This window comes from Fonsecaea nubica, assembly GCF_001646965.1.
Source record: "Fonsecaea nubica strain CBS 269.64 chromosome Unknown Scaff35, whole genome shotgun sequence".
In the NCBI taxonomy this organism is placed as follows: Eukaryota; Fungi; Ascomycota; class Eurotiomycetes; order Chaetothyriales; family Herpotrichiellaceae; genus Fonsecaea; species Fonsecaea nubica.
Window position 1 is genome coordinate 115,498 of NW_019173708.1, and position 26,356 is coordinate 141,853.

Consider the following 26,356-nt stretch of genomic DNA (forward strand, 5'->3'; position numbering starts at 1 on the left):
GGTTTTAACCGAGAGGCCGGGGTCTGGGGAGGGGACTCCACTTTGTGCCGAATCGGACAACACATCTTCCAACTCTTGTATATTCTCCACACTTCGGTGCCCCACGTGTTCAAGGGCGTTCAAACACCCCAAGGAGCCCATGCCGGCCACCGCCAGAACCGGGAAGAGACATCTTTGCCCACGGTGAATCCGAGGACCGTAGTCCAGGGGGTCGTCCTCGGGCTTCAGGTTCTTCACGTCTTTCCCAATGACCACTGTCAGCTCTCCTTCGTAGTTGAGTTCTTTGGCAATGGCGTCACAGCAATGTCTTAATATGGCCCGGCCAAGGTGTCTGCACCAAATGCGCGTCAATATGTCGAGTCCACGGCTCGTGCACTAGATCACGCGCTGTTATGGGCAAACGTATCAACATACTTGGTGAAGACGACCGGGTACGATGAAATTGGCCGCTAGATCGGGGCTTACCTCGTCAACACCATGCAAGGTCCAAGATCTGGGTTGGATGAAAACATGGTTCGCTCGCTACTCGCTCCGGCTTCCCCTGCGTGCACTTTGTAGTTGAGTCCAATGCCAATCATGATCGGGATCGAGGCCAAAGCACAGAGGACCTGGACACACATCAGTCAGGTCAGGACACTTGTGATCCACGATTTAGTATGCCGGAGCCCAGGGACCGGGCATGTGACAAGGCTGGCAGCTGGCGAAGGAGCGGGATGGATGGATGAATCAGTTTTCTAACTCTTGAGAGCGAGGCTTGGACTATACAAAGTCTGGTCTGTATTCCGGAGTATGAACGGACTATTGGGTAAAATATGTGAAATTGACCACGAAGCTGAAGCTAATATTCAGGTCCGTGCTATGGAGTAACGACTGTGATATATATTGTCGTGAGATTTCTGGAATGCATCTCATCCCAGTGGAAAACCGAAGGGCAGAAACCGCCATTTGCAGCACGGCCTGACTAATCTTTTCTTAGGCGTTTTCAAAATGTTTGCTCGTTACCGTCGCTTCAGCCTTGTCCGCGACGCTGACCTCGATCTCGGCATGTTCCTCATCCTGTTTTCCCTGCAGGGTAAAGTCGTACAGCTCGGCACTGTCCCCGAAAATGGCCGCGATGCTCTCGAGAGGCACACCCCGAGTCTCGGGGAAGAAGACCCAGATGACGACTCCGCAGAGAAAGCCCGGGACGACGAAGCAGAGGTAGAACTTCCAGCCAATGCTGGAGAAGGCCAGTGGCGCCACCTGGAGCCAGACGATGTTGGTGGCACAGAGGCCCGCCATGCCCAGTGCGATGCCCTTGGCCCGGAGATGGGTCGGGAAGATTTCGCCCAAGTACACGAATTGGCCTCCGTCGACCGTCATCTCGAACCAGAAGATGTAGAGGAAGAGCATGGAAACGGCCGCCCTCAGCGCGTCCGGGTTCGGATTCGCCAGGTCGCCGGCACTGGTGGCATAGCTGGCGACTAGGGCGCATTCGACCGTCAGACACGCCACGCATCCGAGAATCCCGCCCGCGATGATGGCCGGGCGTGAGACCATTTCGATGGCGAACAGGGACGCCAAGGCACCGCCGAAAGCCACGGTAATCCAGCCGACCTGATAGACCAGTTGCTTGTCCGTGTCATAGCCGAGGCCTCGATAGAGTGTTGGACCGTAGTTGTTCATGACGAACGGGCCGGTCATCTGGATGCCCACCGTCACGAAAAGCCCCATGAACGACCTCTTCCGGTAGGTAGGTTTGGTAAACATGGCCCACCAGGAGGTTGCGAGCCCGCGATCCGTGAGGACCTGTCTCTGGATCTGCGCATACTCGACTTGCGCCTCGGTCGGGATGTGGAGTTTCTGCAAGATCCTCAGGGCTTCCTCGGATCGGTCCTGCATGATCAACCAGCGAGGCGACTCCGGGACCTTGATGATGACCAGCAAAAGGAGGATCGAGGGCAGACACTGGAAGGCGAGCGGCGCCCGCCATTGGTCGATGTGATAGAACCCAAAACCCACCCAGTTGGACAGAGCGAACCCGAAGATGATCATGGCTCCGTGGACGTTGACGAGGATGCCTCGAACATTGGGGGGTGCCACCTCGGTCATGAGCACCGGCACGGCCGACACGATCCAATACGCCGCCAGTCCAGCCATGAACCGGGAGAAGATGAACATGCCGACGTGGACACTGCCGGCCAGGAGCGCACCTGCGACCACATTGATGATAGAGGGGATAGCAATCCCAGCTCGTCTCCCCCATCTATCGGCCACCCACGACACGCAGAAGGTCCCGAAGAACCCTCCCGCCTGGTATAGAGAATTCATGAGGCCGATGATGTCCGTGGCGTCGGAGCGCGTGTCGAGGTCAAAGTATTTCTGGAACGACGGCTGGCCCAGAGTCTGCGATATGACGCCCGCAGAGTAGCCGTAACTGATGGAGCCAAAGCCCATGGCGAGGATCATGATGATGTTGTAGAACTGAAACTGCCGACCACCGACATGGTGGGCAACTGAAGGTGCCTCTGTCATGGCCGCCATCGCTCGCCCTGAAGACTTGTGACCGACGGTTCAACACGTCGTGGGGAAATTGACCGAGATCTTACAAGGCAAAGGTTGAGTAGAGATTGATCAAAGTCCAAGCACTTGTTTGTCGTGATGTCAATCCCCCTTTTAAGCCTTTGCGGGAATGCGGGAGCTTCTCTCATTGCCAGACTGGAGAAACCCTGGGGCCGTTGCGGGTTTGCCGGTTTGCCGGGGGGTGGGGAGGATAGAAAAGTCAAAAACGCAGAATCTTTGACAACTGGGGGAGGATTGCGGAGGAAAGGGACAGGGATCTGGAACAATGGCCTCAGTGATTGCATTTCTTTGCTATATCCAAGGTTCTACGGACTATGACGAGCCGACCTCTACGACAATCTTCCCAATTGCCGACTGGACATGGAGAGCCTTGAATGCTTCCTTGGCCTCCTCCCACTTGTACACCGCCGCCACGGGTGGCCGGAGCTGGTGCTCTTCGTAAAGCTCGGCCATCTTCTGCGCCATGTCGTTCCGAACCTGGAAGATGGCACGCATGGTCTTTGCCCCGAACAGCAACGGAGGGATGATGTCGGTAGGCTTACTGTCGGACAAGAACCCAATGACGGATACGAGTCCACCGTGTTTGACCGACAGGAGGGATTGCTCAATTGTCCCGGCACCGGCCACATCTAGAACGTGGTCGACGCCCTTGCCGTCGGTCACACGGAGAACCTCTTCTGACCACACGGGGTGCTTGGTGTAGTTGATCAGATGCGTGGCGCCCAGGGCCTTGGCCGTCTTCAGCTTCTCGTCGGATGAAGACGTGGCGACCACTGTGGCTCCGGCGGCGGCGGCAATCTGGATCGCACACGCGCTGACTCCACCCGTCCCTTGAGTCATGACCATCATGCCCGGGCGAAAGGGCTCGGGTCCGTAGAAAAGGGCGTTGACTGCAGTGCCGGCTGCGGCAGGCAAGGCGGCCATTTCTGCAAACGAGAGATGTGCCGGAGCCCGAATCAGTCGGTTATCGTCCTTGCGAAGAGGATCAGTATCTATATCACGGCATCATCAAACACAAGATTGGGGAATGCCGCGTTGAACCTACCACAACCGCGTACTCTCGCAGTGTGCCTTGAATTGCCCCTGCCCCGAGGCCCTGAGACTCGACCAACGTAGGAACATGGCCATCGATCCAGCGCATGGCAGTGAGCAGGACGCGATCTCCAGGTTTCCAGGTGCTTCCCGGCCCAACTTCCTCGACGACTCCGGCACCGTCGGCACAAGGAGTCAGATACGGTTCTGTTTTGATGGGGTAGATGGGATCATGTGAAATCACCATCATATCTCGTGCATTGAGCGCCGCGGCCTTGATCCGCACTAGAGCTGTGCCTGGCTCTGGTCGCGGCTTGGGAAGATCATGGACCAGACGCAGATTCTCAATGCCGGCGGTGGTTCGCCAATCTTTGGGCTCTGATGGAGCTATTTGCCAGGCCGAAGGCATGGTGGTGGCAGTCCGCAAGTTATGTGTGCTATTCCGGCGAGACTGGCCAGGTCTATGGTCCAGGTCCAGTTTATAGCCAATCTCGTCATGAAGAAGCTTAGAAATCAAGGGGGTTGTGGCAAGTTGTCAGAAATTGTCAGAAGCTGTCAGGAATCCGTGGCACTGAGTTTGAATCATCCATCAGTCTTCAGCGTCTCGTCCCCACCCGATGGAGGAGCAAATGTGGGTATCCCCGGCATCTCCGGCAACTCCGGCAATTAACGGCATCAACGGCAATGGCTGGGTTTAAAGCCCTCCGTCTTTCTTTTCTCACTGTTCAGCTTTGGCTATTCGGGTCACCATCCTACGCCATGCGGCAATGCATCGAGTGCCACGCGAACCTGGACTTGATGCATGATCATGTCACTTCACAGCCATCCTCCGGGGATCGAGAACAGGAAACGCAATAAGCGTGCGACGGTGGTGTGCACTCGCTGTCACGATAAGAAAGTGCGTCCAATCCCGCAGACTGTTGGTTGTGTCCGTGGTTAATTGTTAGAATCCAGATCAGATGTGACCTGCAGGTAGTTCCCGGACAACTCCAAGAACGATGTTCAGGTTGTGTTGAAGCATTTGCCGAATGCCGGTGAGCAGCTGCCTGCGATGCCACCTGCTTGCGACTGGCTAGGACTGACCTGACCAACCCACAGCTATCGGCCCTCACAGCGAGGCACTGTCCGAAGACGCGATCGCAAAGCAGCCCCAGCACACGTAACAGACCCCGTCGACCCCGTCTTGCCCCCGGGAGACAGGCCTAACGTGCTGCCTCCGAGCACCTCTGGTCCTTCCCCAGCCTTGGACAGCAGGAATGGAGGGCGAGTCAATCATGGGCAGGCCGACATCGACGCATGGTCGAGCGCCATCCATGACCAGCCAAGCCAGACGAGCCTTTCACGTGAAGCGGTTGCAGAGCCCATTGTGGATGGCCGCAATCCCAGCCAGGCAATCGTAACACCTGGACAGTTGAGTCTATCGTCGCAAGGAAACAGCCACCGTGCGGCGTACCTTGGAGAAAGCGGGTATATGTCCATCTTCAGGCACGAATTGGCCGAAGACGACGCGGAAGACTCTCAGGAGAATGCGACGGATCTACAGTCGACTCACCTGATGCCCGTGTTACAAGAGAGCTATCTTGACACGTATTTCGAGTACTGCCACACCTGGTGTCCGATTTTGGACCGGGAAACCATGCAAACCTGCCTAGAATTTTCAGAGTCGCAATTGTTGCGCGAGGCATTGGCTGTTCTCGGCAGTCAACTCAGTCCCCCACTAATCCGGCACCCCAAACCTATCCAGCACTTCCAGCGGTTTCGGAAGTTGTTTTATGATAACAACGAGAACCAACCCTTGGTTAGGATATGTGCTGTGATGTTGTTGTATTGGTGGAGTTCAGGGCCCCCGAACGTCGTAAGTATCGACACCAATTGGTGGTGGATGGGGGCGTCCATCAGGCTGGCCCAGGAAATCGGGCTCCATCGAGAACAGAACACAGAACATGTCTTGAGGCCCGGAGAGACCAACGGACTCCGAAGACGGATATGGTGGACATTGTTTGTAAGCCATCGTTCTACCTGTTGCCACGCTGCTAACCCTCCCCCCTTCTCCCAGGCCCGAGACCGTCTCACTGCGCTTATGCAGGCCCGGCCTTGCGCAATAGATCCTGACTATTCCGATCTGAGGATGGCTTCCGTAGAGGATTTCCCCGACCCCAACGACCCCAAAGCCGAGATCTGGGTTCACTGGGTCAGGCTCTGCGAGATCATCGGTCGAGTGGGCAAAGCGATTGCCCAAGGGAAGATTCATGAGCCTGGGTCCACGCCAGCAAATGATCTAATGAATTGGCCACGGGATCTACCAGATCATCTCCAGCTGCCGATTTCTGACGACAGGACGGTCAACTTCAATAGAGATGTGCACATGCTGCATCTCCCCTATCTGGCCACGACCATCCTGCTGCACCTGCAGAAGACTACTGACAAACTACCGCGGGCGTCGATGACGGCCATCATCGCCGCCTCGTGCGTGTCCAGAACTCTCCAAGACATTCTTGCCCGTGGAACGCTGCGTTATCTCCCCGGCCAGACCGGCTGGTACATATCGATCTCAATCATCGCGCTGCTGTATGCTCGAAGTATTGAGGCGCTGACGACCCATGCGGACGCTGAAATCTCTATTCTGCTCGCGGCCCTCAAACAGATGGCGCTGCTGTGGCATTCGTCCAAGATGTTCTTTACTGGCTTTCAAAGAATTCTGGAAACAGACCGGACTCACATACAGCCTTCTTTCGGACTCGGCAACGCTGTCGGACATCCAGAGGTTGTGGACCAGGCACAGGCGTCGCCCACGCTCAACGACATCACTGCGACCGCCGACTCGAGCTGGCGGCAACGGTTTCCCTATGTGACGATGAACACCAGTCCCTTGATTGCGGCCTTGTTGGAGGACACGGTCAACATCCCGTTCATGGGAATGGAGTCGTCACAGGTCAACTACCTGTTTGACTTTTTGGACGATCTCGATCCTGACATCCTCCAAATGGACCTCAGCCTTTGAGTATTTCAGGGCCAGTTACTTTCCTGATACCCATGATTCTCGTGGTGTTTAAAAGCAAAACAGACACAAGAGCGATTTTCCCAAATGGAAGATGTCAAGCAGCTCATGTCTTTGTGGGTTTTGTAAAACCAGGCATAGCTAATAACAATAGGGGGCGTGATGCAATTCAAATGTTTTTATTCGAACCTTTTAGTGCTGGATGTAACAACAAGGGCTCTCGAGGAGGGCGTGGGCGATAAAAGAGTCTCACGGCCACGCAATAGCAAGAAAATAAAGAATGATTCGTGTCACCTAGACAAGCGGTTCGGGCAGTAGACTGGCAACACCCCCAAGAGGCCGCGGAACTGACAGTCGCCATTCGCCATGCCTTTCCCTCCCCTTCGGCTATTGAGCTGGACATCCAGGATGGATGGACCCGGCAATGCCGTGCGTTGCCAGCTACACGGCCTCGCCGTTTGATGCCTTTCGTAAGATGTATAGGAAGAGTCGTCTCATGGCTCTATTGGTGCTTTGACCACGTCTCTTTTTCTGGAGTTTGGCTTCTCTTCCTTCTCTACCCAAAACTTTTTTCAGTCCTCACCTTCCCCCAGTCGCACAGCCACCATTCCAGCGATGGCTCCTCTCGAGTTCAGCATCGACCGGCTCCCGACAGACCTGTTCATCGACAATGAATTTGTCCCTGCCCGGTCTGGCAAGACATTGTCTGTTTTCAACCCGAAAGACGGATCGCTCGTGTCGGACAAAGTGTCCGTGGCTGGTCCGGAGGACGTCGATGTAGCGGTGGCAGCGGCGGAGAAGGCACTCCCCGCGTGGAAGCGATTGAAGGCGGTCCAGAGACGAGACCTGATGCTGAAATTGGCGGATCTGATTGAAGAAAACATCGAGGTCCTGGGTGAATTGACGCGAATCACTCTGGGAGCGCCGTTTGAGACCTGGGGGAAGCACGAGATTCTGATCGCAGTCGAGGTATGTCGTTGTTCCTGATCCCCTGAATGTTCGGGATGCGTGCTCACAAAGGCCAGACTTTCCGGTACTACGCAGGCTGGGTCGACAAGCTTGCCGGAGAGACATACCCGCAAGAAGACGGGTTTCTCAAGATCGTCCGCAATGAGCCCCTGGGCGTCGTGGCCGGCATCGTCCCCTGGAACGGGCCCATTGGGTCCATCGGCATGAAGGCAGCGCCTGCTCTGGCGGTCGGCAACTGTTTCATTCTGAAACCCTCGGAGAAGACTCCGCTGGGATCACTCGCCATAGGCGCCCTCATCCAGCAGGCTGGGTTTCCTCCCGGGGTCTTCCAGATCCTGTCTGGGGACGGCTCGACGGGCGCCCTGCTCGCCAGCCACATGCGCGTGCGCAAAGTCAGCTTCACGGGCTCGGTGTCTACGGGGAAGAAGATCCAGGAGCTGGCCGCCAAGAGTAACTTGAAAAGAGTCACCTTGGAGCTCGGCGGGAAGTCACCCGTCGTCATCTTCAATGACTGCGACGTGAAGAACGCCTTGGAGTGGGCGGTCAGATCCATCACGGCAAATACCGGCCAGGTCTGTTTCGCGGGATCGAGAGTCTACGTCCAAGAAGGTCTCTACGAAAGCTTCCTCAAGCAGTACAAGGAGGCGATCGAGGCGCGCGCCAAAGTCATGGGCGATCCGGATGATCCCAAGACCGAGCTCGGCCCGCTCATTGACGAAGCACAGTTCCAGCGCGTGTCTGGCTTCATAGAGCGGGGGCAAAAGGACGAAGGACAGATACTGACCGGCGGCAAGAGGATCGGAGACAAGGTAAGCAAGCAGTTCTGTGAGGCCAACACGAGGACCTCCTGACTGACGCGGACCGATGAACAGGGATACTTCCTCGAACCCACCGTCTTCACCAACGTCAAGTCGGATGCCGAGATCTACAGGGAGGAGATTTTCGGCCCCGTCGCCGTGATCAACAGCTTCAAGACGGAAGAGGATATAATCGAGTTGTCCAACGACACCGAGTTCGGGCTGATGGCCGGCGTCTTCACACAGGACATCAACAAGGCGTTGAGGGTGGCTTCGGAGTTCGATGCTGGCACGGTCGGGATCAATTGTGTGAGCCTGTTCGCCATGACGGCCCCGTTTGGAGGCTCCAAGCAGAGCGGAATTGGCAGGGAACTGGGACTGGCTGGGTTAAGGGCGTTTACGGAGCCCAAGACCATCCTCGTCAACATGAATTACTGATAGAATAGCAGAAGGAAAAAAACTGTTGATGTAAGAAGCGGGCGTCCCGGGTAACCAATCCCTTCCTCGCGCGCGCTCTCTCTCTTTCTCTCTCTCTCACCCATTCGATTCAGGTTATTTTCTCCAGAGCTTGATAGACGCTGTTTTCCATCTTCTCCATGTCAAAGTCCTCAGACGAAATGCCTTGTGGTCCGGGGTCGAAGAAGGCCGCCACATCTCGAACTTGATTTCCTGACACTTCGAGAATAGATCCTCCGGCCACGCGCACCAGGCCTTCTTTCTCAGTAGCTTCATCCCTTCCGGCGTCGCCACGGAGCGAAGTGCTCACTTGATCTTTTTCGACTGTGTCGAGCATCACTTGAGCCACCTCTTCGGGGGTGACCCAGGCGGGATCTTGGGAGAGGGGGCCGCTCTTGTCTGGGGAGGTCGACCAAATCGGTGTGTTGACCAGGCCCGGGGCCACCGCGGCGACTCTGATGCCCAAGCGTCCCTCCAGAGGGCCCATGGTGCGGACAAAGCCATTGAGTGCGTGCTTCGCCGTGTTGTACAGGGGCGTCCACAAGGGTGCCACTTGGCCGTTCACACTCGATACGTGAATCACCGTTCTCCGGGGCGGCACACCGGAGTCCACTCCTCCCTTGGCTGCCTTGAGCTCTCGCACTTGGTCCATGATGGCCAGCTGAGTCAACCGGATCGGGTGGGTCAAGTTGATGTCGAGCGATTTGTAGCCGTTGGAAGCCACACTGTCGACGACTCCAGGGTCCGTCCCCGGCGGTCTCCAGAAACTGCTCCAGGCGGGTTCAAAGACGCCGGCACCAGGACAAACAATGTCGACACGCCCGAAGCGGCTCTTGGCTAGCTCGTATGTGTCGGATAGATCTTTCCACGAGGACACGTCGGTCTTTTGGAAGACGGCTTGCGCTGTCACCGGGGGCCGTTGGTGGGCGTTGACGAGCTCGAGGGCTTCCGGCCGGAGAGACAAGTCTGCAAACACGACGTTGCAGCCGCGTGAGAGCAGAAGACGTGCAAATGCAAGATTGATCCCTATCGTATCGTCTCAGTTCCCCTGGCAAAGCACAAGAGCAAATGGGTGACTCCAAACCAACCAGATCCGGCTCCAGTGACCAGAGCGGTCTTCCCTGCCACGGAGCTTGTCATTTCTGTCTTTGCAGTTTCCGTACGCCGTCGATATTACTTTTGTTGTTTGTACTCCCCAAGACAGGTGTCAACATCAGAGGCTTTTACCCCAGACATAGTGGTGGGAACTGGAGCATTTTGAGATGGAGCAAGGATCGGCCGGCGGCTCTTGCGGCAACTGAACAATTGCCGGATGCAGACAACGTTTTTTTGCATGACATGCATCTTCGAAATATAATTTTTTTTTCGTTCACAGTGGATCGCAGTGTGAGAGTTGAACTGAAACGTGTTTTTTGTTTCTTTTTCGCACGCATCTTGATTCTTCCGAGGAATTCAAAGGCGTATCGTATCACACGTTCCAGCCTCACGGCATTCGTCTACACCATGATCGGCCGACTCTCCGCACGGACATGTCTCATCACTGGCTCCTCGTCAGGGCTGGGGCGCGCCATTGCACGCAGATTCGCAGGTGAAGGCGCAAACATCGTCTGTGCAGATCTATCTCCCAAAGCAGGAGCACTTTTACCCGGAGAGGACGCTCGTCCCACGCACGAAGTCATCGCGGCGCAAGGTGGAAAGGCGATCTTTGTCAAATGTGACGTCTCGGAACCTGAACATATGAAGGCAGCGGTGACGACAGCTGTCAGGGAATTCGGCCGACTTGATGTGTGAGAGAGCATCGTGCAAAATGCCAGGTCGCGAAAATCCACTGACAAGATTCTGCATCAGCTTGGTCAACAACGCCGGAATATCCTATGAGGCGCGTCGAGGGTTCCGCCAAATGCACGAAACCGACCTGAACGAGTTTGACGACACCCTTCGCGTCAATGTGAGAGGTGTTTTTCTGGGATGCAAATACGCCGTGGAGCAGATGTTGACGCAGACACCGAAATTCGGGTCCGATCGTGGATGGAGTGAGGCCTCGCAACCAAAACTGTCTGTCGTGCAAATGAAAATCTAATCACTAACACCATCGTTGTTGCAGTCATCAACATCGCGAGTGTTTTGAGCTTTGGCGGAATGCCTGGGTCCATCAGCTACGTTGCCAGCAAAGGCGCAGTCATGCAAATGACAAAAACGGTAGGCAGATTTGTCCACAGAGTTGCTGCTTGTACAGACTTCTAACCTACATGTCCAGATTGCTCTTGAATATGCCTCCAAGGGTATTGTAAGTCAGACTCCTCGTCTCTAAAGAAAGAAGTGGAACGCTAATAGGAAAACACCAGCATTGCAACGCCATCTGTCCGGGATTCACCATGACAACCCTTCTAGGTCCGCTCTTGGAGGAAGATGGGAAAAGTCAGCTGGAAGAGATCTCTGCTAAGCACCCCTTGGGGGGGATTGGAAAGCCTGAAGACATTGCAAAAGCAGCCGTGTTCCTTGCCAGTGACGATGCTGCATGGGTGACGGGGATCCCGCTCCCCGTTGATGGAGGATATCTCGCCAGATGAAATCGGTCTAGTGGTCTAGACCCATACATTCTAGGTCGTCATCCATACAAGCAAAATCCAGACCCTGCACCGTTGCTTAACGGCCGCTGTAAAAGTGTAAGAGGCATTAATTGCCGTCGGCTATGGAGTGGCGCCCTCACTCGAGTGTCTGTACACAGAGTCCCATACATCCGGCAAAGGACGTCGCCACTAGGTCAGCGGGACTCAGCGGTTCCTGGACAGAGTTGAGCGCTTGTGCAATGTGCATTGCCCGTCCGCCTCATTGAGGTTTGCCGGCCGACAGCCCCTCCCACCCTTCAGCCTGATAGAGGCACCCCGCAAGGCTGTCGACCGTCTTCAATAAAATACACATGCTACCTTTCCAGTCAACAAATTTTTGAAGCCCTAGACATTCTTTCGACTGAGCTTTCTTCGACCATTCCCGTGTGCTACTGCGTTACCCCAACATGTCTGGAAACAAGCTCCCCATCCACTCGGAGCGGCATATGCGCATCGTCTGCATTGGTTTCGGCGCTTCTGGACTTTGCTTTGCGTACAAACTGCAACGGTCGTTTTCCAACTTTTCATTAACTGTCTTTGAGAAGAACCCGGAAGTGTCAGGAACTTGGTACGAAAACAGATACCCTGGGTGAGTGCCCACTACTGTGCCTGGTCTCGGTTCCAGGCCATGATTTGGCCTTGACCGCCGATGCTTCGTTGGTCAGTCATTCAGCTGCTAACCTCCGTCTCAGAGTGGCTTGTGACGTCCAGGCACATAATTACACTTGGTCGTTTGCGCCCAAACATGACTGGTCGCGCGTCTATGCGCCCGCTCAGGAAATCTACTCGTACTTCAATGATTTCATGGCCACGCACGGCCTTGAGAAGTACTGCAAGACGAGTCACAAGGTGGTCGGAGCAACATGGGACGATCAAAAGGGCATCTGGAAGCTTCAAGTCGAAGATCTTGCCCACCAGCGTATCGAGTATCATGAATGCGACATCTTGATCAATGCCAGTGGAATCCTCAACAACTGGAGATGGCCCGCCATTCCAGGCCTGGAGAAGTACAAGGGAACCCTGGTGCATAGCGCCAACTGGGATGAGAGCTTGGACCTTACCGGCAAGCACGTTGGGCTCATCGGGAACGGGTATGTGTAGCCACGTTGACCATTTGGAGGAACCGTTTTCACTGAACCGTGCGTAGTTCTTCTGGCATTCAGATTCTCCCAGCCATTCAGCCAATCGTCGATCAACTGACGACTTTTATTCGAGAGCCAACCTGGATATCTCCTCCCTTCGGCACCGAACAACGCATTTACACCGAGGAAGAAAAGGACCGGTTCAAGAACGACCCAGAGGTGTTGACGCTGCTGCGAAAGGCCAATGAGACAAACAACAACAGCATGCTCGGCATCTACTTTCCGGACCATGAGCTACAGAAGAAGACCCGGGCGGACTTTGACCGGCAGATGCGCGAAAAATTGAAAGATGTCCCGTGGCTGCAGGAGAAGCTGATCCCTACTTGGGGGGTTGGCTGCCGTCGATTGACTCCAGGCATTAATTACCTGGAGACGCTTTCCAAGCCCAACGTCAAGGTCGTCTATGGCGAGATTGAATCCATCACGGAGAGAGGATGCAGGTGCGATGATGGGATCGAGTATCCAGTCGATGTTCTCATATGTGCTACCGGTTTTGTATGGCACCCTCTCGCAAGATAAAAGTACTATGGCTAATCAAAGACTAGGATACCACGTTCAAGCCTCGATTCCCACTGTACGGTCTCGAGGGCAAGAATCTACAGGATGAGTGGGCTCTCGAACCCCGGTCCTATTTGGGGCTTGCAGCGCCCTATATGCCAAACTACTTCCAGTTCCTGGGGCCGCATTGTCCGATCGGTAGCGGTCCGGTCTTGATCGCGATTGAGGCCCAGGCAGACTACATGCTGTCCTTTTGCGATCGATGGCAGACGGAAAACATTCACTCCATGTCACCAAAGAACGAAGCGGTCACGGACTTCTTGGAACATTGTCAGGAGTTTATGCAGCACACTGTCTGGATCGAAGAATGTCGGTCTTGGTACAAATCAGGCTCCGCTGCTGGCCGGGTCTCAGCCCTGTGGCCTGGTAGTACGCTCCACTACCTCGAGGCGCTTAAGGAACCCCGGGGTGATGACTGGGAGGTAAGTGGTTCTCCCTGGCTCCCACCTCGAACCATGCTGACATCTTTGAAAGATCAAGTACTCCGGAAACCGGTTCTCTTGGCTAGGCAATGGGTTTTCACAGACGGAACTGGATGACGACGCCGATCTTGGATACTATATCAGATCCCATGATGATAGTCCCTATGCCAGCCGACGAAAACGAAGAGAGGTCATTACGCATACAGGGTTCAATGCCCGAGCTCTCCAGGCCAATGGAGACGTCAATGCTGGGAAAGATCTGTTGACGACCGTTGAGGAGTATGTGAGAGATAGGGAGGCGGGGCAGCCACACTTGTAAGCTCGGACTTGTATAGCTCATGGCTTCTAATATACGATAGATTTCGGAAGTCACCATCTGCGTCTTTCAGCATGGCTCCCGAGATAGGAGCGGTACTTCAGTGCTTTCTCTTGAAAGGCTTAGCAATAGTTGAAAATTGACAAAATCGTCTCCATTAAAATGTTCTGGGCATGCGGTTCTCTCAAGTTGGACGCTGATGCGATGCTAGGATGCCTCCACATACCTCGTACTTGGTATGGGTTCGGTATGTATTTGGGCCCACTCTAATCTGACTAAGCAGAACTTGCACTTTCGTTCACCAAAACAGTTCCGTCTAAACCAGGAAAGGCACAATAATCCATTCACGTGATTGGTCAGAGCAGGTCACGTGCTTGACCCACGCCTTGGCGGGATCTTCACGTCGGCCACTCGGCTGTGGGATCATTCACTCCTACTCATCAGTTGTACAACGCGGCTAAAGCAAAGGTCTCGATCGGCATCAGTCTCCCAAGTGGCCCCATCGCCAACATTCTCGGCAGTCATGTGTCATGTGAGACACTCAAGCATGCGCTGGCCCGGCAGTGGCTACTCTGCTGGAACGGCAACACACCTCGTAAACCTACGAAGAAATTTCCAGGTCGCTTCGTGTGGGCGCGAGGGGGCGTCTCAAAACGGACTACCCGCGACGTTTGTCCCAAAGAGGTAGGGAAATTTTCTGGCCCGGCATTGACGGTTATTTTCCATGTCTAGCCAGGCCAGAGCAAATCCGGCAATGGCAGAAGCCCATGCGAAGGAGGCTAGGCCCTCTGTATCGCCTTCTCACAGATCTATGAGCCATTCATGTCCACCCTACGTGGCGTGAGCAATGCTCTGTGGCGGACATGCGGCAGCTCTTATAACTGAACTGGGCTGCGATCCATCACCCATTCAGAGTATTAGGAATTGCAGACTGATTACTTTTTGTGCCGCGTTCTACTCTGCCGTGCTATCTCTTTGACACACGAATATCTACTCAAAATGGTTGAAAACGGTCACTACGCCGAGATGACGGAGCGGCCACTCCTCGCCAAAGACGCCCTTGCCCCCAACGAGACGAAGATGAACGGTCACGTTGTCGTTCAGCCGGTCGAGGTACCTGTCGAGGATCCCGTCGCCCAGCCGGAAATCCCAACCATACCTCAGCTTCGCAAATTCACGGGCACATATACCGTGACAGATAGACCGCTTGGGTACATCAAACCGGTACGAATAATTACAATTGGCGCAGGTGCCAGCGGTATCAATATGGCGTATCAAGTGAAAAACTACCTCCGGGAAGCGGAACTGGTTGTCTACGACAAGAACCCCGCCCTCGGAGGCACCTGGTTTGAGAACAGATATCCTGGGTGCAAGTGCGACATTCGTAAGTTGTGCTGGACGATATCCGTGCTTTAACCCCTTGCGACGACGGACTAACTCCCTTTTGCTAGCATCACACAACTACCAATTCGCCTGGGAGCCCAATCCGGACTGGGCAGCCATGTTCTCCCCTGCCGAGGAGATCCGTGAGTACCTCGAGAAGTGCGTGGCCAAACACGATTTGTCGGGCTTCTTTAAGCTCGCACATGAGGTCATCGAGGCCAGATGGCAGGAAGAGAGCGGCCGCTGGATCGTCAAGATCAGGAAGACTGAGACAGGAGAGGTCTTTGAAGACGAGTGTAACTATCTGCTCAACGCCGGAGGCATTCTGAATGCGTGGAGATGGCCCAACATACCCGGCCTGCACAACTTCCGGGGCAAGTTGGTCCACAGTGCCAACTGGCCCGAATCCTTCGACTACAAGGACCTGAAAGTCGCCGTCATTGGAAACGGGTCCACGGGGATCCAGATTGTGCCGGCTCTGCAGCCGCACGTCAAGGAATTGGTGCATCTGATCCGATCGCCGACCTGGGTCACTCCAGGCGCCGCCTCGCGCTATCCGTCATTACGCGGCGGCAACATGCCCGAGCATTTCTCCGAAGAGCAGAAGGAGCTGTTCCGCCAGAACCCCGAAAAGTACCTGGCGTTCCGGAAGGCCGTCGAGGTCGAGATCAACGCCAAATTCCGCATGCTCGTCAACGGAGCCCAAGAGGCCGCCAAAGCACGGCTCGACGCGGCCAACAGCATGATCGGGCTTCTCAAAGACAGCCCGGATCTGATCGAGAAGCTGATCCCAGACTTTCCCGTGGGCTGTCGCCGCATCACGCCCGGTGTAGGGTATCTCGAGAGTTTTGCGAAACCCAACGTGCGAGTCATCACCGATGCGAGGATCGACCACGTCGACGAGAAGGGCCTGGTCATGTCGACCGGGGAACACATCGAAGTCGACGCCATCGTGTGCGCCACGGGCTTCGATGTTTCCTTTTCGCCGAGATTCCCCGTCACCGGCCGAGATGGAGTGAGCCTCAAGGACGTCTGGGGTGAGCCCAACGTGCCTCAGGCATACTTGTCCATGGCCATCCCCAAGTTCCCCAATTACTTTGGTAAGTCACTTTGTTTTTCTCCCTTTCTGCCCCTTTTTTTCCCTGGCGTACCTAGTCTCTGTCTAACGCAGAAGCGAATCAACAGTCTTCCTGGGACCCAACGCGCCCATCTCGCACGGCAGTGTCTTCACCATCACGGAGCAATGTTCGAAATACATCCTGCAGCTGATCACCAAGGCGCAAGTCGAACTGATCAAGGCCATCGACGTCAAACAAGAGGCCGTCGACGACTTCGCCATCCACATCCACCACTTCATGCCCCGCACCGCGTGGGCGGGCAACTGCCGGTCGTGGTTCAAGAACGGCCGCTCGTCGGGCCCCATCATCGCAATCCACCCGGGCAGTCGGCTGCACTGGTTCCACGCGCTCGAGAGGCCCAAATTCGAGGACTTTAACTACACGTACGACACGGGCAACCGGTTCCAGTTCCTGGGCAACGGGTTCTCGACGCGGGAGGAAGAGGGCGCCGATCAGACCTGGTATCTTGACCAGGTGGCTCCAAAGTTGCTCTACTATTGAGGCTTTCGTACTCCGAGTGAGGGGGGTTCACCTGTGTTGTTTTTCCTCCTCCTTCCCATAGATTCATATATCGTGCATATTGTGGACAACGGGGCGGCGTCCGGTCTTGGACTAGTTCAAATTGCAAGATAAAAACTGATATACTATACCATATACACCTTGTGAAGTCTAGAAGTTTACAAGTTTCGGAGAATATTACCAAAACGACCACATAAATACAAGATTGAACAAGTTGAACGACGACATTGATTTTTGTGTTGTCTTTTCTTGTGTCTATCTGATATACACGTTACATTTGATCAAGGAGCCGCCGCCGCGGTGCCGTTGGGTTTGGCTTGCTTGTCCTTCTCGATGAAGGCAATCACGTCGGCCACGGCGTCTTGCTTCTTACTCGCGAGGATGGCGCGCCCTTGCGGCCCAGGGTCGTTCAGCAGCTTCACCTCCCTCCAGTTGTCGACGTCGGCGACCTCGAGGATCGTGCCGGGCGGGTACTTAGGGTCGAGGCAGACGGCCATCATGCCGCGCGCGACCTCGTCGGGCGAGAGCATAAAATCCTTTTCCGGGTCGACAAACTTGCCGGCCTCCGGGTGGTCGGAGTACAGGGGCGTGCGGATGATGCCCGGGGCGACGCCGACCACCCGGATCCCCGCCAGCTTGTGCAGGTCGGCCATGCACCGCACGAAGCTGCTGATGCCGTGCTTGGACGCCTGGTACAGCGGCGTCACGATGCTGGCCTTTTGCGCGCCGATGCTGGACACGCAGCAGATGATGCCGGGGGCGTCGGCGGCCAGCATGCGCCGGATGGCGATGCGCGACATCTTGATCGGCGCGAGAAGGTTGATGTCGAGAACCTTGTAGTGATTGTCGGTGTCGTTGTCTTTCCAGAAGCTATTGTGTGACTGTTTTCCTCTCAGGTTAGAGAAAAGTAGAAAGAAACTCAGGGGAAAATTTTTGAACGTGTAACAACAAGACAGCACATAGGGGAACAAAATCTGTCTGTGGCACTGGGGCAGAACTTACAGGCTCATAGACCCCGGCACCGGGGCAGACAATGTATGGCACGCCACCGATCGTGTCGGCGAAGACGTCAAAGACTTTCTCGAGTTCGGACCATTTGGACACGTCGGACTTGTAGAAGATGACCTTTGGCTCCGACGGCTGAGGGTTGGAGATGGTGTCCATCCAGGCCACGGCGTCTTTGTGCAGGGCAATGTCCATGATCAAGACACTGCATCCTGCACGATGGAGCGCCTGGGCAAACGAGAGGTTGATGCCTAGATCCGTGACTCAGTTTCTGTCTCTCCCTCTCTCTGTCTATACAAGATTTCCTTCTTCTCCTTCTTCCATCTTCAATGACAAAGCGAGTATCAGGGGAAGCTTACCTGAGCCGGCACCAGTGACTATGGCGCCTTTTCCACGGATCTGATTCGCGTCCATTTTTGCTCGGTGCTTTTTTGCTTTTCAATTCACAGAGTTATCTTTTACTTGCCCAGATAGAAAAATAGAAATCGAACCACTCCGACGTATACTGCACATTCAACAGTAACGTGTTTTAAGAGCTGCAGCATACCACGACTGCTCGTGTCCTCTCCGTGGTCACTGGGTCAGGAGGGGTTTTTTTTTCGAAGGGCCGAAACTCTCGAGCAAAGTCCCCATGCCATGCAATGACCTGCCTGAATAGCCGGAAGAGCCAAGTCATGAAGCCGGAGTAGCCGTTCACGTGGCAAGTGGAGCCGGGGATTCTATCAAGAATATTAGCGCCTTGGCATTACTTCTGCCATTATCTAAGCACATGCTAGTCTAGTGACTCCTTTATGGCGCGATGTACACTCACTCTTACCTGATTTGGTATAGAATGCACGCCTATAGACGATACAACACCGGTTGGCCGTGTGTCCAACTAGACTTTGAAGATTCCTGCTAGATGCACAGGTCAACACCTTTCCCGGCCACATTTTCACCTCGAATTGGGTGGAAATCCTTGACACAGTGTCCCACTGGGGAATGGCTTACGATACGTCACTCATACGTTGACTTGTGCCAGTATATACAACCTCTCAAGAAAGGTGCATACGTCGTCTGGGAAAAATGGAAAATCTCGGGGTATGTGATCCTGGATACGATAAACGTGGACGCGAAAGGCTTTTGCTCAAAAGGTGCCAACATTCCATTCTATCAGACAAGTCGATTTCACGCCCCTGAAACTAGTTACTGCTTGAAGTCTTCTTTCGCTCTACCTCCTCGTCGGTCCTGTTCTCTGGGCCGGGGGTGGGAGGTCAGGCAGCAAAAAGTACCTGTCAAGGAGCCTACAGCAAGTTCCACCTCCGAGGAAAGGATTCATCCTTCTCACTCCCCGGAGGAGCTTCTGTACATCCTACCTACACGAGAAAGCGGCCGCCGTTTGAGCTGATCATGGTGCCGGTCACGAAATGGTCCCTCATGCAATAGATGTACGCCTCGGCGATGTCCTCGACGGTTCCAATCACCCCGACCGTGGTATCGCGTGTCAGCTCGTCGATGAGCGCCTTTCTCTCCTCGGGGCTCTTGTAGTCCCAGAGGGCCGTGTCGATGCCTCCGGGGCTGACCAGGTTGACCCGCAGAGGTTTCAGATCCAGTGCCAATCCCCGCGTCATGCCGTGGAGCCCGCTCAACCAGGAGCCAACCACCGTGGAGCCGGCCCAGGGCTTCTCGCTGGTCGCCCCTGTGGTGATGGTGATGGAGCTCTGAGGGCTTTGCACGAGGTTCTTGTGCCCGTGCAGGGCCACCAGCAAGGGCCCGTAGAAGCGGATGTTGCCGACTCGCTGGATGAAGGCGAAGTCGACCGTGTCCAAGGGCCTCAACGGTGGGTTGTCCCCGGCCGAGTAGACAATGTGGTCGAGGGTGCCGACTTTGGTGAAGAGCTCCTTGATGTTGTCCTCCATGGTGCCCAGCTCTCCCACGTCGCATACGTACCCCTCGATCGAAGCCGTGGACGAGGGATACGACGCCTTGAGTCTTGCGACGGCGTCGTTGACCCGCGATTCCCGCGACGAAGAGACAATCACTTTGCCCGCGCCATGCTCAATGACCGCTTCCGCCACGCCGAAGCCAATGCCAGATGTGCCTCCGATGATCAGGACTCGCGCACCTTTGAGCTTGTTGATGTATTTGGCCTGGTCGGTCATGATTTCTTTTCTGCGAGAAGAAAGACGACTGTCAAGGACTGTCAAATTTTAGGAGGCCTGCTCCGTCACTTAGAGGTTGTAGATAGATATATCCGCGGCCTCCTCGAAAGGACTTTTTGCAGCCCGTCAATTCCTCCCAGCAATGACGACGCGTTCAATCGATTGTTATTGGGCTGTGTGGATCGGCAATCAACCACTGCTTAAACAATATACGAGCTACCTAAGTCCTTTATTCCCGGATACATATGTTTTGTAAGCAGGTATTTTTCCATGATATATCGTAGACTGGGGAACAAAAAACCGGATTAAGTCTCTGGGGTCTGGAAGACCCATGTATGTGGCGTCTTTGTATAGCCGAACCTCAGCTGCCGGTAGTTGCTGGCAATGGGTTTGGGTTGGAGACGGCCCAGTCTCTTGAGAGTTTGCCGGTTAATGATGTCGGCTTTACGGTCTGGTATCCCAATCAATCGTTTTCTTGACTAGTAAAGGAAAGTTGAGTCCCAGGGAATGGGTGGCTCTTTGGCATTCCAGCTATTTTTCTTTTACCTTGTTACGACTTCGTCTCGGCCTCAGCCTCCAATGCGGGACGGAAATCCTTGAGGAACGACCACTTGGTTTTGGCGCCCCATCCCTTTTCCTTCCACCTATTCACGTCTGCCGGGAAAAAGTCTATCAAGCCCCACAGGCTGTCGTCGTGTGCGAAGATGAACCACACATTGGAATCGGCGTCAGCCTCTTGAGCCTTCTTGATACTCTCAATTGCCGTCGGTATGTGGAGTCCCATTGCCGGGATAAAGAATGGTTCGTCGAGCTTTCGACCCCGAGAATGCTGCACATGCTCCAGGACCGCCCCAGGGCAAGCGGGCACATGGGGCATTATTCCTTGGAGAATGGTTTGAAGTTGACTATCCTGGGGAAGAGGCAGAAGGGGCGAAGGACGGAGCTCGCCACTGTGGTGACAAAGGTCACCGCCCATCATGATGAAGGTATCAGGGTTCGACGACGTTCGGGCCAGACCACAAAGATGCCCAATGGCATGTCCAGGAGTATCGAGTAGATAAAACGATCCGTCTCCAAAGAAGTCAAAGGCGTCAAACTTTTCGATTTTCAGCTTCGAGGCTGTAAAATCAATCTCGCGAACTTCTCGGCCCCTGTTCTCTTCGTTAGCCGGACTTGCCTGGGAAGCTCGGTGGACCACGGCCATGTCAGTTCTTGACAAAGACCTACGCGAAATCGCTCTCCCTGACTGGCGCGTCGATCTTAGCAGGGTAGCCGGGGAAGAAGGCCTCTTTGAACCCTGGCCCCACGACCAGTTCCGTGCTGGGAGGGAATGTAGAAGGGTCTCCCAAATGATCCCAATGCCAGTGGCTAGGATACTGTCAGCTTGTAGAACTGTGTCTACGACTTGGGGCCTTTACATACCTCCAAATGATGCTATTAATCTCCTCACCTTTGATGCCCGTCTCCTCCAGGATCTGGACCGTGTGCTTCTCAGCAGTCACATTCCAACCAGCGGCGATCGTGTGACTGGTGGTGACCGGGGAGAAATCCTTCCAGGTAGGGGGCACGCCCAGGTCAAAGAGTGCCTTCTTGCCCGAGGCGTGCTCGACTAAGAAAGACCATGATGGCAATTTGGGCATGTGAGTAAATCCCGGTATGATTGGCTCCATCAAAAAGGTGCTTGGGACCTTTTCAATCCGCGAGGTCGTGTCGATAATCCGCACACGGACAGTGTTCCCAGCCGGAACGTCGAAGTTGTGAGCCGCAGCCATGGTGGTGTCCTGTTACCGGAATGGTTGTATCCTGTGAAAGAGGTAGGTCGAGAATGGTGTTGGAAATATTGATTTGGATTTAGCACCAACACTTTCTTGTAGCCACCCCGTTAGTTAATACATATAGTTCCGGCTCACGATCTCACGGCTATTCTCGGCAGTGGACATGACAGCCAGCAGCCTTGCTCGCCGACATTGATATCCACCTCGACACATGGTAGCGGGCAGAAGTCAAAGAGAAGCCGAAAAAGAAACAGCTCAGTTCTGGAGATCTGGGTCCCCAGAGCGGAGTCGATGACGGGGAACAAACGCTCTGGGGTAACATTTCGCCAACCTGCACGTTCCTGGCTATTCCGGCAACCAAATGTCGGTATTCAGGTCATTTGCCAGGTCCAAAAATATGGGTCCAGGTGGGGACATAGTGCTTTAAAGACGGTGTTTATGGAAAGAAATTTCCCAAATCCACTCTCTCTCAGGAGGTATATCTTTGCGACAAATCCGCCGTCGTGTCTTGTCCAGCAACACAAGGACAGAATTTGAGCAGCATTGCGACATCATGGCTTCCTCTCAGACCGTGGATCAGAGCGAGTACCACCATTCAGCGCGACGCCAGTTCAAGTGGCAGAATGTACTCTTCATAGTCGCTGCAAGTCTCGGCTCCTGCATGTATGGTTACTCGGCATCGGTGATATCGACCACTCTGATCCAGCCCTCATTCGTCAAGGCGATGGGATTGGATACTGCACCAGATGCCTCAGACTTGATCGGGTTGACTGGAAGCGTATGTTGTTGACCAAACCCCTCTGCATATGTGTCGAGAACTCTCGAGAGGTGGAAGTAACAAATACTGATCTACTTGATGGAAAACTAGATGTACCAGGTCGGCGGCTTCTTGGGCACCTTCGCCGTGTCCCCCATTTCCGACAGATGGGGTCGCAAAGTCGGCATCGCCGTTCCAGCTGTTTTCGCCTGTGTGACGTCCGCCCTGCTGGCAGGAAGTGTTAACATTCACATGTTCATCGCCTTCAGGTTCTTCGCAGGAATGGCGGCGTATATCATTGTGTCCACAGTTCCAGTTTGGATGAGTGAGGTGGCTCCGCCGAGTGTTCGAGGAGTCTTGGTTGATATCCATGGTATCAGTCTGCTCTTTGGTTACGCCTTTGCTTCATGGATCGGCTATGGGTTCTGGAAGAATGGCAATAGTAACGGGTGGAGAGGTCTCCAAGCCCTCAACGCCCTACCTGGAGTTCTCCTGCTCTGCTTTTTGCCGTGGCTCCCAGAGTCGCCCCGATGGCTGCTCATGAAGGATCGCTACGAAGATGCGGCAACGGTCCTCAAGAGTCTGCACACCGAGGAAGAGGCTGCGGTCGAACTGTCGCAGATTTCAGCACAAGTCCGGATTGACAGAACGCTCGACTCTTCATACTGGGCTCTGATCAAGAAACCGAGCTATCGGAAGAGGGCAATCATGAGCTTCCTGATCCCGGCTGGAATTCAACTGAGCGGTCCATTAGGTACGTACCTCGTTGTTCTCTCGAAACGAAAATGATGCAGTCTACCTAACCAAACATCGACAGTCTTGAACAACTATGGACCGACGTTGTACGGCGCACTAGGTTATGACACCGAACAGCAGTTCCTCTACCAGATCGGCTGGTATACCGTCGCCATTGGAGGAGGTATCCTTGCGCTCTTCGTTGTCGAGCGAGTGGCACGTCCAAAATTGATTGCTTTCGGGATTCAATTCTGTCTCTGCTGTTTGGCCATCGAGGCAGCTCTGGTCGCCACGTACACCACGCCTGAGGCGCTTGCAAATCCCAACAACAGCGCGTTGAGCGCAGCCGTGGCCATGCTGTTCGTATATGTGGTGATGTGGGAGATCTGTCTCGATGGAACCCAGTTCGTTTACATCTCCGAGATCTGCCCTAATCACCTTCGCGCCAAAGGCATTGCGCTCGGGATGGCAGGTCTCTGCGCCATGAACATCATGTGGTATGCCTCTGAAACCCTTTCAGTAGCCGACGGCTTTTGAATGCTGATCTTCCCTCCACAGGTTGCAAGTTGCCCCGATTGCGTTCAAGAACATAGGGTGGAAGTTCTATCTCTGCTTCATCATCCCCGGGACGGTCTTCGTTTGCTTCCTGCTTTACTGGTTCCCCGATACACGAAGAATTCCCCTGGAGGAAGTGGCAAAGATTTTTGGTGACCAGGATGAGATCTCCTCTGCCCTCGAGCTTGAGAAGTCGTCTGAGAGTGCCGTTGAAAAGGTGGATACTGAAAAGGCCTCACTGGAGGCTAACAAGGAGGCTGGTACAAAGGCGCCCATGGTATTGTCCCACGTCGAAAGTGTGTGATTGTAGGCAGAGAAGGCACTTGGATAGGTCCTACTCCCCAGGAGAGACCTGTTGCAGCCGCTGGAGTAGTATATCAAATGTACGAACCGGGTGGCAGTGGGCCACAGGATTGTCCATCGAGCGTCTTTCATCTTGCTTACCACCTCTTCCTCTGGCCAGCTGAACTAAAACGCCAGTTGGTGTCTCCATGGTCAAATATCCGTAGTTGAATGGGCCATTCCCGTATCCGATGCTGGTGTGGTCCAGATAACTAACGTGTCTCCAGTGACGATTGTGATAACCTCGAGAGTCGCCGCGGCGGAGTGGTAGAGAGGCAAGAGGACCGCGTAGAATTCACCGCCAACCCAGCCACGTGAGCGGAAAACCTTCCCATCTGAAGTGACCCTGCGTGGAGCAAGCCCAACGCTACGCGTCGTTCAGTTTCCCAATGCAAGAGATTTCATGTCGTTGCGTGGAACATCAGTCAAGGTGGGCCGTCTCCATAAACATCTGAAATTACCTGATGATCCTCGGAAGCCCGATCCATGTCCCTCCATCGTCGACAGTTCTTAAAAGACCAAAGCGCCCTTCGTTCGCGATTAAAGCCACCACCAACTACTACTCTGGAGTGTGCACGACGAAAAGGCCCAGATAAAAGATGCGCAAAGGACTCAGTAAGGACCCAAAATATGCTGAGCTGATGGGAGAGGATATCATTGGCATATATCTCTCAACGGAGCCATTTTGCCTTTTACAACAGGCGACGGAAGATGATGAACCGAAACTACGGCGATTCGTCAACCATCAAGAAGACATTCACGACCCGCGTCTGATCAATCAAGGAGAACACGGTATGGTGATTTTGGTAGATATTAAGGGGAGCGAATATGCTGTGAAAATTGTGAGTGAAAGTCTCTGATAGCTGCCCTCCTCTGATACAGTCTAGTTTAAGCACTGGAAGCAACCCGGACCGGTCTTCTACCTGTATGATGTTGCCATATACACCTCGCCTCTTGCCCACGAATGTAGAGCTTATGCCCGACTAGACTCACGTGCCGAGAACGGAACATGGGCTGTGATGTGTTATGGATGGATGAAATTGACAGACGCACATTTCAAGGTGCTTGGGGATGTTACCGACACGTCGAGTTTAAGCCGATGGGCGATTATCAAGGAATATAGACCCGTACCGACAGGTCCATTAGATATCCCGACGATCTTTGCAAACTTCACGGTCCCCCAGAAAGCACGAATACTTCCCCAAGACGTTTAAAATCGAGAACTACAGAGGATCCAAATTTGTCGATCTTTCGAGTACTTTGACAGCCGTGTCCGGAATGGGAGGAGTTTTGGTTTCGCCATTTTTATAAGGCAACTGTAAATAGTGTGTTGAAGTGGTTTCCCGACACATGAATCTATTTCTGTCGCGACCGAAATCATCTTCTCGCGGGCCCTTTGCCTTTTATTTTCAGTCCTGATGTAGTGGATTCAGACTGAGATGGCGCCGGCCCTCGAGTTTTTCCAGCCACCTCTTGTATCTGGGCCACGACTATTGATTCGACTCGGTGGATAGTCTTAAGTAGAGAGATCTTTACCTTCGAGATCTTGGCCGCGAGAGAGATCACCCAGGATATGATCCAAGAAGCGGCAGCATTGTCCTCGCGTGCATATGGCATCTGGGGACTACAGGCAGAAAAAATGATGGGGCCATTTGCAAAGCATGGTATCTAAGCGTTGTCCCCATGGAGGATGTCGGTTTGCTAAATTGTGGCGAAAGGTCGTCGTGTCCGCATGAGTCCCAGTCGGCTAAGAGAGGAGTGCCTCCCAGATCGTGCAGATAGCTATTTTGTCAGGGCTATGGCCGGCGACAACCTGGTTGGTCATGCTTTGGCCACCTATTGGAAATCTGCAGGCCACCAAGTCTGCTGGGTCACCCAATTATGCGTGGATCCGCAATATAGGCGTCGCTGGCTGGCTACAAGGGTAAGTCCTCCCCTTACACCACGTCAATCTTTCTCTGACTCGACCCAGCTTCTTTCCAGGTTATGAGAAGGAAGAGAGAACTGTACGTTCGGGATGCTGAGTTCACACCCTGCGGCGTTCCTCACTGCGCTGAGAAGTTTCGGATCCGGGCTCGAGGAGGTAGATCTGAGGGTTGTGCGAGAGCATGCGCAAGACGTTATGGAGTCTAGCCCTTTCAGATATATCAAGTCAGCTAGGTTGT

At 54.2% G+C, this 26,356-nt stretch overlaps 13 protein-coding genes across 13 annotated transcripts; 7 read left to right on the forward strand and 6 right to left on the reverse strand.

Moving 5' to 3' along the window:
- Positions 1-972: 972 nt before the first annotated feature.
- AYO20_05823 (hypothetical protein) lies at positions 973-2,523 on the reverse strand (the record flags this gene model as incomplete). Its single annotated transcript, XM_022644115.1, has 1 exon — positions 973-2,523. One exon carries the CDS (start codon positions 2,521-2,523, stop codon positions 973-975), a length of 1,551 nt encoding a protein of 516 aa, XP_022499875.1.
- A 351-nt stretch (positions 2,524-2,874) lies between these two features.
- AYO20_05824 (hypothetical protein) lies at positions 2,875-4,003 on the reverse strand (the record flags this gene model as incomplete). The annotated part of the gene is made up of 2 exons (XM_022644116.1): positions 2,875-3,534; positions 3,608-4,003. 2 exons carry the CDS (start codon positions 4,001-4,003, stop codon positions 2,875-2,877), a joined length of 1,056 nt encoding a protein of 351 aa, XP_022499876.1.
- A 399-nt stretch (positions 4,004-4,402) lies between these two features.
- Positions 4,403-6,595, forward strand: AYO20_05825 (hypothetical protein; the record flags this gene model as incomplete). The annotated part of the gene is made up of 4 exons (XM_022644117.1): positions 4,403-4,492; positions 4,549-4,628; positions 4,693-5,596; positions 5,651-6,595. The coding sequence occupies 4 exons, from the start codon at positions 4,403-4,405 to the stop codon at positions 6,593-6,595; spliced, it is 2,019 nt and encodes a 672-aa protein (XP_022499877.1).
- A 612-nt stretch (positions 6,596-7,207) lies between these two features.
- Positions 7,208-8,796, forward strand: AYO20_05826 (hypothetical protein; the record flags this gene model as incomplete). Its single annotated transcript, XM_022644118.1, has 3 exons — positions 7,208-7,561; positions 7,618-8,370; positions 8,434-8,796. The coding sequence occupies 3 exons, from the start codon at positions 7,208-7,210 to the stop codon at positions 8,794-8,796; spliced, it is 1,470 nt and encodes a 489-aa protein (XP_022499878.1).
- Positions 8,797-8,905: 109 nt separating this feature from the next.
- AYO20_05827 (hypothetical protein) lies at positions 8,906-9,954 on the reverse strand (the record flags this gene model as incomplete). The annotated part of the gene is made up of 2 exons (XM_022644119.1): positions 8,906-9,840; positions 9,903-9,954. The coding sequence occupies 2 exons, from the start codon at positions 9,952-9,954 to the stop codon at positions 8,906-8,908; spliced, it is 987 nt and encodes a 328-aa protein (XP_022499879.1).
- A 363-nt stretch (positions 9,955-10,317) lies between these two features.
- On the forward strand, positions 10,318-11,384 carry AYO20_05828 (hypothetical protein; the record flags this gene model as incomplete). Its single annotated transcript, XM_022644120.1, has 5 exons — positions 10,318-10,601; positions 10,663-10,847; positions 10,919-11,013; positions 11,072-11,101; positions 11,160-11,384. The coding sequence occupies 5 exons, from the start codon at positions 10,318-10,320 to the stop codon at positions 11,382-11,384; spliced, it is 819 nt and encodes a 272-aa protein (XP_022499880.1).
- Positions 11,385-11,830: 446 nt separating this feature from the next.
- On the forward strand, positions 11,831-13,864 carry AYO20_05829 (hypothetical protein; the record flags this gene model as incomplete). Its single annotated transcript, XM_022644121.1, has 5 exons — positions 11,831-12,012; positions 12,116-12,514; positions 12,571-13,060; positions 13,111-13,545; positions 13,598-13,864. 5 exons carry the CDS (start codon positions 11,831-11,833, stop codon positions 13,862-13,864), a joined length of 1,773 nt encoding a protein of 590 aa, XP_022499881.1.
- Positions 13,865-14,860: 996 nt separating this feature from the next.
- On the forward strand, positions 14,861-16,863 carry AYO20_05830 (hypothetical protein; the record flags this gene model as incomplete). Its single annotated transcript, XM_022644122.1, has 3 exons — positions 14,861-15,245; positions 15,313-16,344; positions 16,430-16,863. The coding sequence occupies 3 exons, from the start codon at positions 14,861-14,863 to the stop codon at positions 16,861-16,863; spliced, it is 1,851 nt and encodes a 616-aa protein (XP_022499882.1).
- Positions 16,864-17,162: 299 nt separating this feature from the next.
- On the reverse strand, positions 17,163-18,300 carry AYO20_05831 (hypothetical protein; the record flags this gene model as incomplete). Its single annotated transcript, XM_022644123.1, has 3 exons — positions 17,163-17,762; positions 17,884-18,137; positions 18,246-18,300. 3 exons carry the CDS (start codon positions 18,298-18,300, stop codon positions 17,163-17,165), a joined length of 909 nt encoding a protein of 302 aa, XP_022499883.1.
- Positions 18,301-19,241: 941 nt separating this feature from the next.
- Positions 19,242-20,027, reverse strand: AYO20_05832 (hypothetical protein; the record flags this gene model as incomplete). The annotated part of the gene is made up of 1 exon (XM_022644124.1): positions 19,242-20,027. One exon carries the CDS (start codon positions 20,025-20,027, stop codon positions 19,242-19,244), a length of 786 nt encoding a protein of 261 aa, XP_022499884.1.
- Positions 20,028-20,577: 550 nt separating this feature from the next.
- Positions 20,578-21,799, reverse strand: AYO20_05833 (hypothetical protein; the record flags this gene model as incomplete). The annotated part of the gene is made up of 3 exons (XM_022644125.1): positions 20,578-21,178; positions 21,255-21,395; positions 21,450-21,799. The coding sequence occupies 3 exons, from the start codon at positions 21,797-21,799 to the stop codon at positions 20,578-20,580; spliced, it is 1,092 nt and encodes a 363-aa protein (XP_022499885.1).
- Positions 21,800-22,355: 556 nt separating this feature from the next.
- On the forward strand, positions 22,356-24,153 carry AYO20_05834 (hypothetical protein; the record flags this gene model as incomplete). Its single annotated transcript, XM_022644126.1, has 4 exons — positions 22,356-22,580; positions 22,671-23,313; positions 23,377-23,791; positions 23,853-24,153. 4 exons carry the CDS (start codon positions 22,356-22,358, stop codon positions 24,151-24,153), a joined length of 1,584 nt encoding a protein of 527 aa, XP_022499886.1.
- A 637-nt stretch (positions 24,154-24,790) lies between these two features.
- Positions 24,791-25,405, forward strand: AYO20_05835 (hypothetical protein; the record flags this gene model as incomplete). Its single annotated transcript, XM_022644127.1, has 2 exons — positions 24,791-25,033; positions 25,079-25,405. 2 exons carry the CDS (start codon positions 24,791-24,793, stop codon positions 25,403-25,405), a joined length of 570 nt encoding a protein of 189 aa, XP_022499887.1.
- Positions 25,406-26,356: the final 951 nt, after the last annotated feature.